This window comes from Nerophis lumbriciformis, linkage group LG31 (assembly GCF_033978685.3).
Source record: "Nerophis lumbriciformis linkage group LG31, RoL_Nlum_v2.1, whole genome shotgun sequence".
In the NCBI taxonomy this organism is placed as follows: Eukaryota; Metazoa; Chordata; class Actinopteri; order Syngnathiformes; family Syngnathidae; genus Nerophis; species Nerophis lumbriciformis.
The window spans coordinates 30807501-30825241 of NC_084578.2; the positions used below are offsets into that span (position 1 = coordinate 30807501).

The 17741-nt window shown below is 41.0% G+C and overlaps 2 protein-coding genes across 2 annotated transcripts in view; both read right to left on the reverse strand.

Annotated features, from left to right (window-relative positions):
- Positions 1 to 14050, reverse strand: part of adat3 (adenosine deaminase tRNA specific 3) — a 21601-nt gene extending 7551 nt beyond the window's left edge. Inside the window, exon 1 of the mRNA XM_061926271.2 lies at positions 13961 to 14050. The gene's annotated coding sequence lies outside the window, so the exon portion shown is untranslated. The remainder of the gene's footprint in view (positions 1 to 13960) is intronic.
- On the reverse strand, positions 419 to 14106 carry alkbh6 (alkB homolog 6). Its single transcript, XM_061926273.1, has 2 exons — positions 13961 to 14106; positions 419 to 1493 (listed from the first exon to the last, which is right to left on the reverse strand). The coding sequence occupies exon 2, from the start codon at positions 1485 to 1487 to the stop codon at positions 780 to 782; it is 708 nt and encodes a 235-aa protein (XP_061782257.1). The 5' UTR covers positions 1488 to 1493; positions 13961 to 14106; the 3' UTR covers positions 419 to 779.
- Positions 14107 to 17741: the final 3635 nt, after the last annotated feature.

The following is a 17741-nucleotide window of genomic DNA, read 5'->3' on the forward strand; positions in this document are numbered from 1 at the left end:
TATTTGCGTATTATTGACCAGAAAATTTGGCAGCCAATAAAAGATTTTGATCACCAGAATAACGCTCCCGAAACCAGTTGTTGCGATGACGTAGGGAATAAGCACAAGATTGCCTGGAGCAGAGGCAGCATGTCTGCGATCTACGGACAGTGATCTACAAAATGTCAGAGGACAGTGGCGGCTTTTAAGGGGAGAAAGGCTTGTAGCAGCGCGAAGCAAGTGTGACGTCCGGCTCTCTGAAGCTCTCGCTGTTCGTCGCGGACACGGGAGTGACAGAAATAGTCTCTTTTTTTCTTCTTTTTTTTTGTGTCCTGTCCAGCTTCTGATCTACATCAACTATATGATTTACAGAAATAGTCTCTAAACACGAGTGCGGTCAACAAAAACACCAGAAATAGATGCTAGATTTGTTGCTAGTTGTTTTTAATAAAGAAAGAGTACAGTAACTAAAAAAATTGGAGAAATCTATAGAAAAAAAAATGTTCAATGAAGTACAGTAAGCAGTAACGATTGACAAATAAAGCAAAATATGTAAGAAAAAATATATGTTAATACTATAATTAATAATAACACCGATTTGTTTTAAATGTATAGTTTTGCCCTTTAAATGAAAATATATGCATCATCATAGCAAATTATATGATTACATCCCTAGCAACGCCCCTATTTATAAAAAAAAAAAAATGCTGATCCACTGATTTGACAATTGACATGATTTACTTAGCAATGATGTTCAGTTTTTTGATGGAATAGTTAAGTGCAGGTCAAAGTACGGAACTTCATTTCCGTCCAAAAATAAGCTTTGTCTTCAAGACTTTGGGCACATAACGAATGGTCAAGGAAATTCTGGTTCCTCGGGTCAGCAACTCTCCTGGCTTAGCTCCGGCAGCCGTCAGGTTCAGCACCTTGTCCGTCAGAGTGTCCTGCTCGCAGACCCGAATGCCATGGAGATAGTTCTGGTACATGTCGTCCTGGAGTATCAAAAGGCTACGCGGCCTCAAGAGCAGTGAGAAAAGATAGCGATCACCCTCTGCCAGCACGGCGTCGCCGTCCAGCTGGGTGATGGGTTTGTAAAAGTCCAGGAGGCTGTGAGAGCCCAAGTTGATGGTGGTGACTGTCGGGTGGTACAGAGGACCATCTTCATGTGGCATAATCCCCTCTCCTGGTTTATACTCGTTCACCAACACGTGGTTAGCCGTTTTCCCACTGAATGCACCATAACAGGACACTTTCTCACAATATCTATGAAGCCATGCAGGAATCTTTTCCTCCAACATGCCTCTGGGATGTGGCAACCCCCCCCAGTTCTGAAGCCTTCTGCCAGACAACTGGGTCCATTTAGGTTTAGGTGATTTATAGATCTGTTGCAGGAGATAAGACTCCTCATCTTCAGATATGAAACCTGGGATGTAATACACTGTAGATGGAGCGCCATGTACAACAAATTGCTTCAATTCCTCCGAAACAGAAGCTGGATGTTGTTCCATGTCTCCCTTAGAAAAATTACATGAAATGTTCGGTAAGTTTCGTAAATATGAACACTCCAGAATCTCGAATGCAAACCAAAGTGTTTGAGACGTAAGCGTAAAGTACATACAAGTGGGAGTGAATTAAACGCGATTGGGTCATTCTTACAATAAAGTAAAATTTCAGCAGTTGGACTTTCTTTAAAAAAGGGGGTCATATTATGATGTTTTCTACATTCAAAACACTTCCTTGTGGTCTACGTAACGTATGTAATGGTGGTTCTTTGGTCAAAATGTTGCAACAATTGTTTTTTTTACAGACCATCTTCAAGCAGCTTTCTGGCAGTCTCTTCAGAATATGCCGTTTTGTAGCCGGTCTTACGGTATTTACGTTCCAAAGTCCTCCTCCAGGCCAAAGCCCCCTTTTGACTGCATCTCCAACCAGTCAGACCATGTTGTCATTTTAGCGGAAACAGTCACCAATAACAAACACCAATTTCACCTTAGAAAAGTTTTGATGGTGACTAGGCCTGGGCCGATAGTCAACAAGTCGACCAATAAATGAAAATGAAGTTTAAACATTTTGCCAGAATCTATAAATTGCTGTCTGTGTGTTTGTTTATCTTCGTCATCTCTCGCTTCAAACGGGAATAAAGAGGTCTCACTCTTAGCACATTTATTTAACAGTAGAATTAACTCAACGCAGTGAGCCCTCTTTTCAGTCATTCACAATTTTTGTCTTGGTGGGCAGAGAGCAAGACTGCTAACTTCAGGCATGTGATTTGACCACAATGAAAAAGACTGAAAAAATTTCCGGGGGTCTGGGGGACGAAGGCCCCCAGCCAGGTCCTGGTTTTTCACCAATTTAACATGCTAAAATTAACAAAGACAGCACCATTTGAAGAAAATATTTTAGTGTTTAAAGACATGAAAACATCATTAATAGAACATACATAACCCAATTATCCTGATGAATCACTGTATATGGTTCAGTCCCAACAGTATTTAGTCAATAATATTTACATCTTGTGTTCATTTCACATCCACAGGTGTCACATTGATCAGTGTTATCACTAATAACAATTCACAGTTTTAATGTATATGCCTAATTGCCTACAAGTTTAGTTATAAATATAACAAAATACCAAATGTAAACATTTCATTCTTTTCGCCAAAATAGGATATACATTTATGAAAATAATTAAACATGTTAAGTATTGTTTACCCATATTTGAAAATAGGAAATAATAATAATGTGAGGACACTGACATATTGCATGAAACAAGTGTGAATATATTTACCTTCCACTGACAATATTGTTTCAAGAGACTACATAAGCACTTAATATTACAAAATAGTATTATATGCAATTTTATTTCAAATAAATTGTTAACTGGAATCAATAATGCGACTCTTTGAATTTCTGTAATTTCATAATATATTTTCACGTGGCTTTTTATTTTTAGAAAAACCCATTTATATTTCACAAAGCAATAATTGGTTAATATTTAAAACAAACATGCGTATTTCGCAAGCAAATATTTTTTAGCTTACCTCATTATTAACAACCCTGTCTGCAACTGAAGTGGGTTGTTTGGGTGGATCTTTCCTCTCGATGTCTACGGCAGTTGTCGATGTAAACAAAGGATGAAGTCCGTAAGGTTTGCTCACTTTCGGTTGACATCCAAAAGTACCAGCTAGTGAAAAGTTCGTTTTCCTTGCTTCAAGTTGTTTCATATGTTTTTGGCGTTTCGCATGTACTTCCAAAGCCTTGAAACCTTGTGATCCATAGTCAATATTATCATGACACCACGTGCACAAAACCTTTCCGAGACGATCGATTTTCCGAATAAAATCACCGAACAAAGTCGTAACTTCCTTCTTCCCAACAGTATCAGTGATGTCCCTTTCCATCCAGTCCAATCGAAACTTATTTTTGACATGTTTATCAATTTCTTTTACTCGTAAAGCGTCCTTTCTCTCGAGAAACGACATCGTTTACATATGGAAAATGGCGGTAATAACCATTATGAATGATGACGTTATTAACGTCGTCATTCATAACAGATGTCCTGATTGGTCACAAGGAACATATCGACCAATCAACTACGGCGTAATATAAACTACATCTCGAATCTTGATTTAGGGTCGGAATAAAAACCGGAAAAACAGGAGATACTTATTTTTTTTCCCCGAGATTAAAAAAGACGGAATTCCGACTTTAGACGGAAAAATCACATGCATGTAACTTACACACACAAGATTCAGGCCTCCCTACTTGTGACTAACATGTGAGAAGAACAAAAATCAAGAGGAAACAATATGATTACAAATACAAATGTCCCGTTGTGGTAATATTTCAGTTTCAACCCGAATGGGCAATATGCGCCCATCAACACTAACGAACAAGCAAAAATGCTGTGGTGGCAACAAAAATAAAGACAAACCCAACCTAGTTTTCCCAACTGGGGAAAAAAATGCACTTTAAGATGTTGAATATTTAAGTTCAAATTTTGCTTTAATCCAATCCAATCCACTTTATTTATATAGCACATTTAAACAACAAAAATGTTTCCAAAGTGCTGCACAACAATATTGAAAACATTATTCAAATATTATCCTTAGCTCCACCAATGACTGAATAAAAACAAAAAATAAATAAATATAAAAATAATTATGATTACGGTAAAAACGATTTTAAAAGGGTAAAACCAATTCAAACAGTAAATAGAAATCTTTTTTTTTTTTTTAAATCACAGAGGACAACAGAGGACAGAGGACCACACAACTCACGTAGTGTTAAAAGCCAAAGAATAAAAGTGGGTCTTAAGACGAGACTTAAAACACTCCACTGTGGGAGCAGTTTAAGTCTTTAAGAGATGAGTCTATTTTTTTTGTTTGTTTATTTAGGATAACTAAAAGTTATTTACATTCCAATTAAAATAGCAATCAATTCTACAGAAAAGACAGATACAAGTTTTTATCTTAAATGGTTACTTGCATAATTATTATATATTATGATTACATTATATTGTAATTACTGTATAGTTTTTATCAGTTATTTCTTCAGTTTAAGAGCATGATGTAGACAAAAGCTCTGAGTCTGTCTGCATAAAGGCAAATATTTTTGAAAGTTGTTTATTGCATATTGTTCCATGTGGTACCTTGTGACAAGAATATGTTGAGGACAGTCTTAGTTTCATTCCAGCCATTTACTAAAATAAAAAAAGTTAAATTTATTTCTCAATAATGTACACTCAACACCCTATCTTGACAGAAAAAAAACCCGAAATGTAGATTTTTTTGCACATGTATTAAAAATAAACAACTCAAAAATCACATGCACATTGTTGATGCACCTTTGGCAACAATTAAAGCCTCAAACCTTTTTGAATACGATTCCACAAGCTTGGCACATTTATCTTTGGGCAGTTTCGCAGCACCTCTAAAGCTCCTTCAGATTGGATGGGATGCGTCGGTTTTCCTCCAGGATGTCTCTGTACATTGCTGCATTCATCTTTCCCTCTACCTTGACTAGTTTCCCAGTTCCTGTCGCTGAAAACCATCCCCACAGCATGCTTCTGCCACCACCACGCTTCATTGTAGGGATGGTATTGGCCTGGTGATGAGGCTGCCTGGTTTCCTCCAAACATGATGCCTGGCATTCACGCCAAAGAATTCAATATTTTTCTTATCAGACCCGAGAATTTTGTTTGTCGTGGTCTGAGAGTCTTTCAGGTGCATTTTGGCAAACTTTTTACTACTACCGGTACTTCCGTCTGGCCACTCTAACATACAGGCCTGATTGGTGGATTGCTGCAGAGATGGTTGTTCTTCTGGAAGGTTCTCCTCTCTCCACAGAGGAATGCTGTAGCTCTGACAGAGCTACAGCATGGTTCTTGGTCACCTCCCCGACTAGACTAAGATGAATGCAGCAATATACAGAGACATTCTGGATGGAAACCAATGCTTCCCATACAATCTGATGGAGCTTGAGAGGTGCTGTAAAGTGGAATGGGCAAAGAAGAATGGACGAAACTGCCCAAAGATAGGTGTGCCAAGCTTGTGGCATCGTATTCAAAAAGACTTGAGGCTGTAATTGCTGCCAAAGGTGCATCAGCAAAGTATTGAGCAAAGGGTCTGAATATTTCATGTACCGTACATGTGATTGTTTATTTCTAATAAATATGCAATAAATTCTACATTTGTTTTTTTCTCTCAATATGGGGTGCCGAGTGTACCTTAATGAGAATTGAACTTAAAATAATTCATTTATTGACAACAACTTTGGACTACAATTGGATAAAAATGGCAGAATCGCGCAAAGTTCTTTGGGTCAATCTCTATCATACATCGCAATATCCGCTGATGTAGCGAAGGCAAAATTTGTCACAATCGTCTCAAATTCCCCACAGCTTGTTTGGAAAAACAAAGAAGTGCTTTAATAATATCTCCCCCACACCTCCATTGCTTGGAATCCCACATACACAAAAACATTGGCCAAACCTGCAAGTAAGAAAAGTTGGTTTTGTATATTTCTTTAGAGCCCTTTAACAGATATTTTCATACCTGAAGGAGGGCTTATTAAAACTATCGCTACAAAAAATATATATTTGTCAAAACATTAAATTCTAATAATTTTGACGAAATTCTTGGCATGCAAGATTGTCCAATTGTCGATCCTGTTATGGGACATGTTCAAACTTTATTAATAAGTGTTGTGACTGCAGTCATTGTGGAGACCCAAACTGTCCATTATTTGATTAATAAGTGTTTAAAAAACTTTCCATGAATACCCATTACCTTTTTTTTCTACATGTAGATTCAACACATTTCATTTGCAAAACAAAAAGCAAAGTTCAATGAACATATGCCATGTTTTGAAGTGATTACAGTTGTTATTCATTTAAAATGTTAACTACAAATACAATCTAAATATAATTACATTTTATTTAATTAATGTAGAAAAATAGTAAGTGGACATAATACGTTGTATACCTACCGTAATTTCCAGACTATAGAGCACACCTAAATATAATTGGGGGTTAAATCACCAAAATGATTCCCAGGCGCGGCTACCGCTGCTGCCCACTGCTCCCCTCACCTCCCAGGGGGTGATCAAGGGTGATGGGTCAAATGCAGAGAATAATCTCGCCACACCTAGTGTGTGTGTGACAATCATTGGTACTTTAACTTTAACTTTATAAGCCGCATTCACCTAAATTTTGGACAAATGTTATTTTGTATGTATGCATAGCTGCAAACATTTGGTGTTTGCAATCCAGTATCTCTGCCTACACGCCTTAACTTTCAAAGTGATTGTTTATGGTTAGATTTTTTTCGCAACCGCCTTAAAATGCTTAAATTTTGCTATAGAATAAAATGATTGCCACACCCACAGGATCTTCTTTTAACAATAATTATAATAATGTGCACTTGTAATGCACGATTTTAGTGCTGTCAAATTAAATATATATTTTTAAAAATCTAATTAATGACACTTTTGAATTGGAATTAATCATGAGGTTATTACTTGCTCGCATAATTTAAATTAACTGACAAACCTAATATTTGGACACAGCTATGTGGGTCAAAACAGTCAAACAATTTGGCTAATTATTTTCCTTCAAACATTATTAAATACATTTTTTGTGAAGAATTAGATAAGTTAACTCGTTATTTTTAATACAGCCCTAATTTCATAATATGCAATCATTGTATACTTCCTTTATAAATACAAAAGTCTAAACTGTAATAAAAATCATCTAGATTAATCAATTTGTATTAGAACCCCACTTTAATGCCCCAATGTGAATTTTAGGGTAAATAGTTGAAATAAACATATACTTTCCATAACCTTCATTCCTTGTTTCTAATAAATGCACATCCTCAACATTGAAATTACACTTCTAACATTTGTGTAACATGTTTCCGGCACCTTATGCATTGTTATTAGTTACACTCAATACAATATGAATCAAAGCTTTTTTTTTTAAAGTTTTAATCAATTTATTGCAGCCTTTTTTTTTTTTTTTTTTAACAATATTACTCAGGAACAAATCATAAAATTATACTGTAATTAATATTTAGATTTCATAAGATTTTTAAACTAAAAAAAGTTGAAAATGTTCACGACTTATATTTGTCTCTACCACTACGGGCATTAATGACGACCAGTGGCACAGCTGTGGTCCCTATTGCTTGGATTCTACTGATGTCACGCTCGGCCAATAAATATGCGTGGTGGTCAAGCTAGCTCTGTTCTCAAAGAGTACAAGGCCTTATTTAGCCTTTCTCGAAGAAAAAATGCCCTATGCTTGTGTTGTTTTGGGCTGTACGAGTCATTCAAATCGAAAATAGGACAAAAGTTTCTTGAGAGTTCCTCAAGAGGTTATTAAAGGGGAACATTATCACAATTTCAGAATGGTTAAAACCATTAGAAATCAGTTCCCAGTGGCTTATTATATTTTTCGAAGTTTTTTTCAAAATTTTACCCATCACGCAATATCCCTAAAAAAAGCTTCAAAGTGCCTGATTTTAACCATCGTTATATACACCCGTCCATTTTCCTGTGACGTCACATAGTGAAGCCAACACAAACAAACATGGCGGAAAGAACAGCAAGCTATAGCGACATTAGCTCGGATTCAGACTCGGATTTCAGCGGCTTAAGCGATTCAACAGATTACGAATGTATTGAAACGGATGGTTGTAGTGTGGAGGCAGGTAGCGAAAACAAAATTGAAGAAGAAACTGAAGCTATTGAGCCATATCGGTTTGAACCGTATGCAAGCGAAACCGACGAAAACGACACGACAGCCAGCGACACGGGAGAAAGCGAGGACAAATTCGGCGATCGCCTTCTAACCAACGATTGGTATGTGTTTGTTTGGCATTAAAGGAAACTAACAACTATGAACTAGGTTTATAGCATATGAAATACATTTGGCAACAACATGCACTTTGAGAGTGCAGACAGCCCAATTTTCATCAATTAATATATTCTGTAGACATACCCTTATGTCAGCAGGCCAGGGAAGCTAGGGTCGATATTCTTCTCTTGATCACCGTCGGTGGCATAAGGGACGGTGTGAGCCAAGACATCCAGGGGGTTTAGCTCGCTCGTCTGCGGGAACAAACTGCCGCCATTTCTTGCCGTGCTACCGAGGTCCTTTGTCCCTGAATTGCTCACACACTCCGGCAGATTCAATGGGGGTCTGGCGGCAGATTTCTTTGACTTTATCGTTGGAAATGCATCTGCTTTGAGTGTCGCAGGATATCCACACATTCTTGCCATCTCTGTCGTAGCATAGCTTTCGTCGGTAAAGTGTGCGGAACAAACGTCCAATTTCTTGCCACTTTCGCATCTTTGGGCCACTGGTGCAACTTGAATCCGTCCCTGTTCGTGTTGTTACACCCTCCGACAACACACCGACGAGGCATGATGTCTCCAAGGTACGGAAAACAGTCGAAAAAACGGAAAATAACAGAGCTGATTTGACTCTGTGTTTGAGAAAATGGCGGATTGCTTCCCGATGTGACGTCACGTTGTGACGTCATCGCTCCGAGAGCGAATATTAGAAAGACGTTTAATTCGCCAAAATTCACCCATTTAGAGTTCGGAAATCGGTTAAAAAAATATATGGTCTTTTTTCTGCAACATCAAGGTATATATTGACGCTTACATAGGTCTGGTGATAATGTTCCCCTTTAAAAAGGGCGGAAGAGTGCAAGATTTTACAAAACAACAACTAGCAAAGCATGCAGCCCACAATCCAGTCCAAGGGAGCAGAGTCGAATAATGCACGACTTTGCAGTGATCACTTTGTTAAAGGTTTGTTTGATATACTTTTAACGAGGGGTGTAACGGTACGTGTATTTGTATTGAACTGTTTCGGTACGGGGGTTGCGGTTCGGTTCGGAGGTGTACCGAACGACTTTCCACACAAACAAATGAAGTAGCCGCCTAAGCTAAAGTCTTAACAAGCTGCTCCGCTTTCTGCCTCTGTCTCCTACACAGCACCCAGCATTGTCCCACCCACACAACCATCTGATTGGTTACAACCATAGCGGTAACAGCCAATCAGCAGTGCGTATTCAAAGCGCATGTCGTCAGTGCTTCTGCGGTGGGGTTAGCAGATAGGTGTTTAGCAGGTGAGCATCAGGCAGCGGACTCTCCCCAAATTAAAATAAACACCTCCCAGTCAAGTACTAGTAACATCACTATGAGCCCGTTGACCTTCTAGAAACAAACTGCAGCTCAGCTCGCTCGCAGTCCTGACTTGAGGTGAAGGCTAATTAGCTTTTAGCGTAACGTTAGCTCATTTTGCGGTGTGTGTGTGTGTGTTACGGTAGCAGCCTAGTTTTGAATGGCAGGGTCCCTGCTATCAAATGTTGATAAAAACATAACATTTACATAATAAAAATCAACTACAGGCTTCCCAAATGCTGTAATAAATTAAGCATGATGAGTTGACTTGAAACTGTTTAATATTGTACTTTTTATATGTAAAAGAAAAGTTTTGTCATTTTATTTATTCTAAGCAACAACTTGAGGCAGTTTAATGTTGATTAACGTGGGCAGAAATATTACAGTGTTCCCAATGTTAAAAGGATAAAGCCATTGTTTACAAATTTGGTAAATAAATAACAAAAATGTATATTTTGTTGTTTTCTTACTGTACCAAAAATGAACCGAACCGTGACCTCTAAACCGAGGTACGTACCGAACCGAAATTTTTGTGTACCGTTACACCCCTACTTTTAACGGTTGTGATTTCCCATTTAAGTATTATCTTGATATATTTAAATTTCTTAAACACATGTTTGCTACGAGTGTTTTAAAAAGGAACACCTCGGTGAGTCTAAATAAAAGAAAGAAAATGTTAGCACAACCTGAAAGAGTCAAGCGTTTACCAGAGGCAACAATCATAAATTAAGCTTTCAGCATATACACAATGTTGACATCTATAGTTATCATTTGATAAAGACAGGGTAAAGCACGTTACTCGTAAAATGGCAGCAACAACAGCAACAGACATGGCATCTTAGAAGCGAAGTTAAATCATGAAATGCATCCATACCCGAGAAAAAACAATGCATATTTATCTGGTCAGTGATACCACTGTCCATGACCCGGCCACACACATAAGTTGTAGATCTCCAAGCTTTTCAAAGTTTGCATCTGTTTTGTCACGTACAAATCTTTTTTTTTTTTATATAGGGATTTATTTTATTGTATAGTTAGATTTTTTTGCTGGTGTTTGCTTTTTGTAGGAAGATTTAAGCCTCTTTAGAACTCAGTTCGCACGCTGCTTGCTGTACAACAGCTATCTTAGCTCAGTGGTGGTCGACCACCACTGGTTTTCACTACCGGGAAGAAGTCACGTGTGGGAATATCAGCTACAGGGACCACAGCTGTGCCACTCATAGACATCTTATAAGTAGACGCAGCATCGACCGCTACTGTCTACTGGCGCTGACGAGACGCGGGGCCGCCATCTTGGAGTGGTGATCCGCTCCACTCAGTGCAATTCATTTGGCAGGAGCAATGAACTGTCAGCGCATTTAATTCATCTTACCTCACTGAATACCACTGATTTTCACGCGTTTTTTGTCATACGTGTAGCTATGATAAAAGACACGTTTTGGCGTGCTTTATTATTCATAGTTTACTTAACAGTAATAGAATATTCTTATATGCTATAAGTGACCAGACGTCCGAGATCAAAACTGGGAATATAATCCCCGAGAAGGGGGAAAAAACGGTCAGCTATTTTTAAGTTCAAGAAACAATATGATTAGGTTATACATACACGCGTATATCCTACATAAACAATGTATGAATACATTAGATACCGTATTTTCCGCACCATTAGCCGCACCTAAAAACCACAAATTTACTCAAAAGCTGACAGTGCGGCTTTTAACCCGGTGCGCTTTATATATGGATTAATATTAAGATTCATTTTCATAAAGTTTCGGTCTCGTAACTACGGTAAACAGCCGCCATCTTTTTTCCCGGTAGAACAGGAAGCGCTTCTTCTTCTACGCAAGCAACCGCCAAGGTAAGCACCCGCCCCCATAGAACAGGAAGCGCTTCTTCTTCTACTGTAAGCAACCACCCGCCCGCGTAGAAGAAGAAAAAGCGCGCGGATATTACCGTACGTTTCATTTCCTGTTTACATCTGTAAAGACCACAAAATGGCTCCTACTAAGCGACAAGGATCCGGTTCATGAAAAGACGCAATCTCTCCATCCGCACACGGATTACTATTTCACAGCAACTGACATTCCTGTGAACCGCACTGTGGATACTGTGGATACAACGGGAGCACGTACGGTGAATATTCGCACCACAGGGAATGAGAAGTCGTCCTTCACTGTGGTTCTAGCTTGCCATGCTAATGGCCTGAAACTTCCACCCATGGTGATATTCAAAAGGAAGACCTTGCCAAAAGAGACCTTTCCAGCCGGCGTCATCATAAAAGCTAACTCGAAGGGATGGATGGATGAAGAAAAGATGAGCGAGTGGTTAAGGGAAGTTTACGCGAAGAGGCCAGGTGGCTTTTTTCACACAGCTCCGTCCATGTTGATATACGACTCTATGCGCGCCCACATCACAGATGGTGTCAAAAAACAAGTGAAGCACACAAATACAACACTCGCCGTCATTCCGGGTGGATTAACCACAGAACTCCAACCGCTGGATATTGGTGTCAACAGGGCATTCAAATCACGACTGCGAACGGCGTGGGAACAATGGATGACCGAAGGCGAACACACCTTCACTAAGACAGGCAGACAGCGCCGGACGACATACGCCAACATTTGCCAGTGGATCGTAAATGCCTGGGCAGATATTTCGGTCACAACTGTGGTCCGAGCTTTCCGGAAGGCAGGATTCACAGAACTGCTGAACAGTGACACTGACTCCGATGACTTCGACGAGACAGAACCGGCCATTTTGGATCCCACATTTGCCCAACTTTTCAATTCGGACACCGAAGACGAAGAATTCGAAGGATTTACGAATGAAGAATAACTTCAGAAGGTGAGCGCTATGTTTATTTTGTGTGTTGTGACATTAACGTTCGAGCAACATTATGTTGCTATTGCTCTGCACTATTTTGAATTTTACTATGTTTGTGATTGCACATTTGCGTACATTTTGGGACAGAGTTGTTAGAACGCTGGTTTTTAATATATTATTAAAGTTTGACTGACCTATCTGACTGTTTTTTTGACATTCCCTTTAGCGCAGCGTAGGCGCGGCTTATAGTCCGGGGCGGCTTATAGGTGGACAAAGTTTTGAAATATGCCATTCATTGAAGGTGCGGCTAATAATCCGGTGCGCCTTATAGTGCGGAAAGTACGGTATCTATATATCTTAGGGACCTATAGACTGTATCTCTGTTGCTGTAGCAGCAGAGAGTTTATTCTGTCTTGACACTTTGTATTGATATTTTGTATTACATTCTTCCCTTAAATGATCATGTTTACAGTGATTGTTTTATATGTATTTTTTTATGTATGTCGCTTTGGTTAAAAGCGTCTGCCAAATACTTAAACATAAACATATATAAACACCTGAAAGTCTTTTTATCAGCTAAAACCACCAATCTGTTTCACTAGATTCAGAATAAAACCAAATTATGTCTTACCCAACAATGTTAGTATTTGAATATTGTTACTTGAAGATTTATACATTTTTTTATTTAATTGACAAGCAATTCTATTATGGTCATACTCTTGTTTGTTAGCGGCTACGATTTCAGTACTATTGAAGATCTTTACTCCTTCTCAACTCTGTGGTAATATTCTTTTTACAAAATACAACCAATAGTAGGTTAATGTTAAATCTTACTTGTGAAAAGTAATCCCCCGATTCCTATTTTCAACAGTCCGCTCCTCATCACCACTTCAAGATGGCGGCCGAATTTCTCGCGTCACAGCAGCCAATGCTGCGTCTACTTCTAAGATGTCTATGGTGCCACTGACCAGTTTCATTAGCGCCCCTAGTGGTAGGAACCCAGGCCAGATTACAGAATCGGCTCCAACCCCTGCTGAAACATGACGTACACGTGAGTTTGTTCGATTTGTAAAAATATATATAACAATCAAATTGTCTTAATTTATCCATTTATATTAATACACTTTATTGTAGAACACTATAAAACGTTTTTTTTTTTGTTTACATTTAAATTCGGACGTTTTCCTTTTGAAACAAAATGTACCACGTAATGTCACGGGGACTCAAATAACACTGGATTGTAAGAATGACCCAATAGCACATGAGTTTAGTGAATACGGGAAAAGAAACTGTAAATATGCATTTACGTTTTTCTTCATTTTTACAGCATTGATTTTGCCTTCTGTCGAGTTGGTTTATGAACTGTGTGTACCGGAAGCACATCACCACGTTGTAACAAATGCTCAATATACAACACTAAAACATGCTGTTTTCCAAGAATAAACAAATACATGCGATTTACCTCTTCTGACCGCCAACAGTTTCTCCGTGTGTCGTGTGGTCAACAACGAAAATCTGCTGCGAATGAAACTTGCGGAGTTCGTACCGGAAATGTTAGCAACGGCAACTCGACTGGACGAGCATTGTGTGCGGAAGTGACGTCACTTGAATCTATATTTACAGTAAAACCGGTGATTCAGCTTTATACAACGCAGTATAAGAGTTAACTTATACGTTTGCCAGTTTATATTATGTTATGAAAATAAGATAATAAGCGTTGCGTTGTATATCACCGCTGTTCACAGTCTGCCATGAAAACGCCAGAGAAGAAGAACCGTGGGCTCATTTGATTGGTCGCTGCAAAGTCTCTTCTTCTGCTGCTGCTCTCGGTGATTTCTCATGCAGTGCGCCACTTTAGCCCCCATCGGTCGCTGAGGGGAAATTAATGGCTGTCTTCTTCATTATGTCACTTGCTGAATGAAGGAAGCGGCCTGAAGGGAAATAATATGATGACAAGTTGACAACATTGCATTCGCCAGTCGTCATTTTATGTTTTTAATTGAGCAATGTGCATACAAACATATATTCTCAATGTAAACTAAAAACCAAGGCACTTTCAACCTATCTCAACATGATCAAATATCCATCATGTTGAGCAAATCCTGTCCTTCACAAAATATGGAAAGGAAAGAAAATTAAAGCAAATAAATATATAATATAGAAATAACAATAAAAAAAATAAAAAAAATAGGATAAGATACAAAATTCAAATTGACCGAAAGAAGGCTATTCTAAATAACTTCAAATGTCTTCAATAAAGAGATTAATTGAAGGGCTTTTGTACTTTTAATCATTTTCCAAGATTTGATTGATAATTTTGAACATCCATCCATCCCTTTCCTACCGCTTGTCCCTTTAGGGGTGGCGGGGGGTGCTGGAGCCTATCTTAAGCCAATTACAAAATGTAGGTTTTACTTTAATAAATCGACATATATGTAGAAACAATTTTGCTTGAAGCCTAATAATGTTGACAAACATTTCTGTGTATGCACGTAATCTATTAATAAAAGTAGAGTTGTGTTTCAAGGCACAAGCGAGAGACTCTGCATCATCCCTGCTCTAGGCATTAGGGTCTCTAAACTCGCGGGCTGGGATCCCGGACAGGAACGACGTTCTTATTACCCTGTAAAGACTGTGATGGTTAGATACAAGAAGGACATTGATGTTACCTGCACCTTAAGAAACATGCATCCAGGGACTGTTTACTGTGGACTTGTGAAAGCACTCGATCACTATGGTCGTTTCATCCTGGACAATATTCATGACAAATGTGTGCTTTGTTTTAAAGATGTGCTATGTGGATTATGAAAAAAAAATTGAAAATTAATTTTACCTTTGCAACCTCATTATCTCCTCTTTGAGCTGCCACCTTACCGTGGTAGAGGAGTTTGCGTGTCCCAATGATCCTAGGAGCTATGTTGTCTGGGGGTTTTCATGCCCCCTGGTAGGGTCTCCCAAGACAAACAGGTCCTAGGTGAGGGATCAGACAAAGAGCAGCTCGAAGACTTCTATGGGAATGAAACAACAAGGATTCAGATTTCCCTCGCCCAGGCGCGGGTCACCGGGGCCCTCCTCTGGAGCCAGGCCCGGAGTTGGGGCACGATGGCGAGCCATGGGGCCCGGCCGGGCACAGCCCGAAGAGGCAACGTGGGTTCCCCCTCCAATGGGCTCACCACTCATGGGAGGGGCCATAGAGGTCGGGTGCATTGTGAGCTGGGCGGCAGCCGAGGGCAGGGCACTTGGCGGTCCGATCCTCGGCTACATAAGCTAGCTCTTGGGACGTGGAACGTCACCTCGCTGGGGGGGAAGGAGCCTGAGCTTGTGCGCGAGGTAGAGAAGTTCCGGCTGGATATAGTCGGACTCACCTCGACGCACAGCAAGGGCTCTGGAACCAGTTCTCTCGAGAGGGGCTGGACTCTCTTCCACACTGGCGTTGCACGCAATGAGAGGCGACGAGCTGGGGTAGCAATTCTTGCCTGCACGTTGGAGTTCAACCCAGTGGACGAGAGGGTAGCCTCCCTCCGCCTTCGGGTGGGGGGACGGGTCCCGACTGTTGTTTGTGCTTACGCACAAAACAGCAGTTCAGCGTACCCACCCTTTTTGGATACACTCGAGGGAGTACTGGAAAGTGCTCCCCCGGGTGATTCCCTTGTCCTACTGAGTGACTTCAACGCTCATGTTGGCAACGACAGTGAAACCTGGAGAGTCGTGATTGGGAAGAATGGTCGCTCGGATCTGAACCAGAGTGGTATTTTGTTATTGGACTTTTGTGCTCGTCACAGATTGTCCATAACAAACACCATGTTCAAGCATAAGGGTGTCCATATGTGCACTTGGCACCAGGACACCCTAGGCCGCAGTTCCATGATCGACTTTGTAGTTGTGTCATCATCATTGCGGCCTCATGTTTTGGACACTCGGGTGAAGAGAGGGGCGGAGCTTTCTACCGATCACCACCTGGTGGTGAGTTGGCTGCGATGGTGGGGGCGGATGCCGGACAGACCTGGCAGGCCCAAACGCATTGTGAGGGTCTGCTGGGAACGTCTGGCAGAGTCTCCTGTCAGAGAGAGTTTCAATTCCCACCTCTGGAAGAACTTTGAACATGTCACGAGGGAGGTGCTGGACATTGAGTCCGGTTGGACCATGTTCCACACCTCTATTGTCGAGGCGGCTGAGTGGAGCTGTGGCCGCAAGGTAGTTGGTGCCTGTCGTGGCGGTAATCTTAGAACCCTTTGGTGGACACCGGCGGTGAGGGATGCCGTCAAGCTGAAGAAGGAGTCCTATCGGGTTCTTTTGGCTCATAGGACTCCGGAGACAGCGGACAGGTACCGACAGGCCAAGCGGTGTGCGGCTTCAGCGGTCGCGGAGGCAAAAACTCGGACATGGGAGGAGTTCGGCAAGGCCATGGAAAACGACTTCTGGACGGCTTCGAAGCGATTCTGGACCACCATCTGCCGCCTCAGGAAGGGGAAGCAGTGCACTATCAACACCGTGTATGGCGAGGATGGTGTTCTGCTGACCTCGACTGCGGATGTTGTGGATCGGTGGAGGGAATACTTTGAAGACCTCCTCAATCCCACCGACACGTCTTCCTATGAGGAAGCAGTGCCTGGGGAATCTTTGGTGGGCTCTCCTATTTCTGGGGCTGAGGTTGCTGAGGTAGTTAAAAAGCTCCTCGGTGGCAAGGCCCCGGGGGTGGATGAGATCCGCCCGGAGTTCATTAGGGCTCTGGATGCTGTGGGGCTGTCTTGGTTGACAAGACTCTGCAGCATCGCGTGGACATCGGGGGCGGTACCTCTGGATTGGCAGACCGGGGTGGTGGGTCCTCTCTTTAAGAAGGGGAACCGGAGGGTGTGTTCCAACTATCGTGGGATCACACTCCTCAACCTTCCCGGTAAGGTCTATTCAGGTGTTCTGGAGATCCCGGTAAGGTCTATTCAGGTGTACTGGAGAGGAGACTACGCCGGATAGTCGAACCTCGGATTCAGGAGGAACAGTGTGGTTTTCGTCCTGGTCGTGGAACTGTGGACCAGCTCTATACTCTCGGCAGGGTCCTTGAGGGTGCATGGGAGTTTGCCCAACCAGTCGACATGTGCTTTGTGGACTTGGAGAAGGCATTTGACCGTGTCCCTCGGGAGGTCATGTGGGGAGTGCTCAGAGAGTATGGGGTATCAGACTGTCTGATTGTGGCTGTCCGCTCCCTGTACGATCAGTGTCAGAGCTTGGTCCGCATTGCCGGGAGT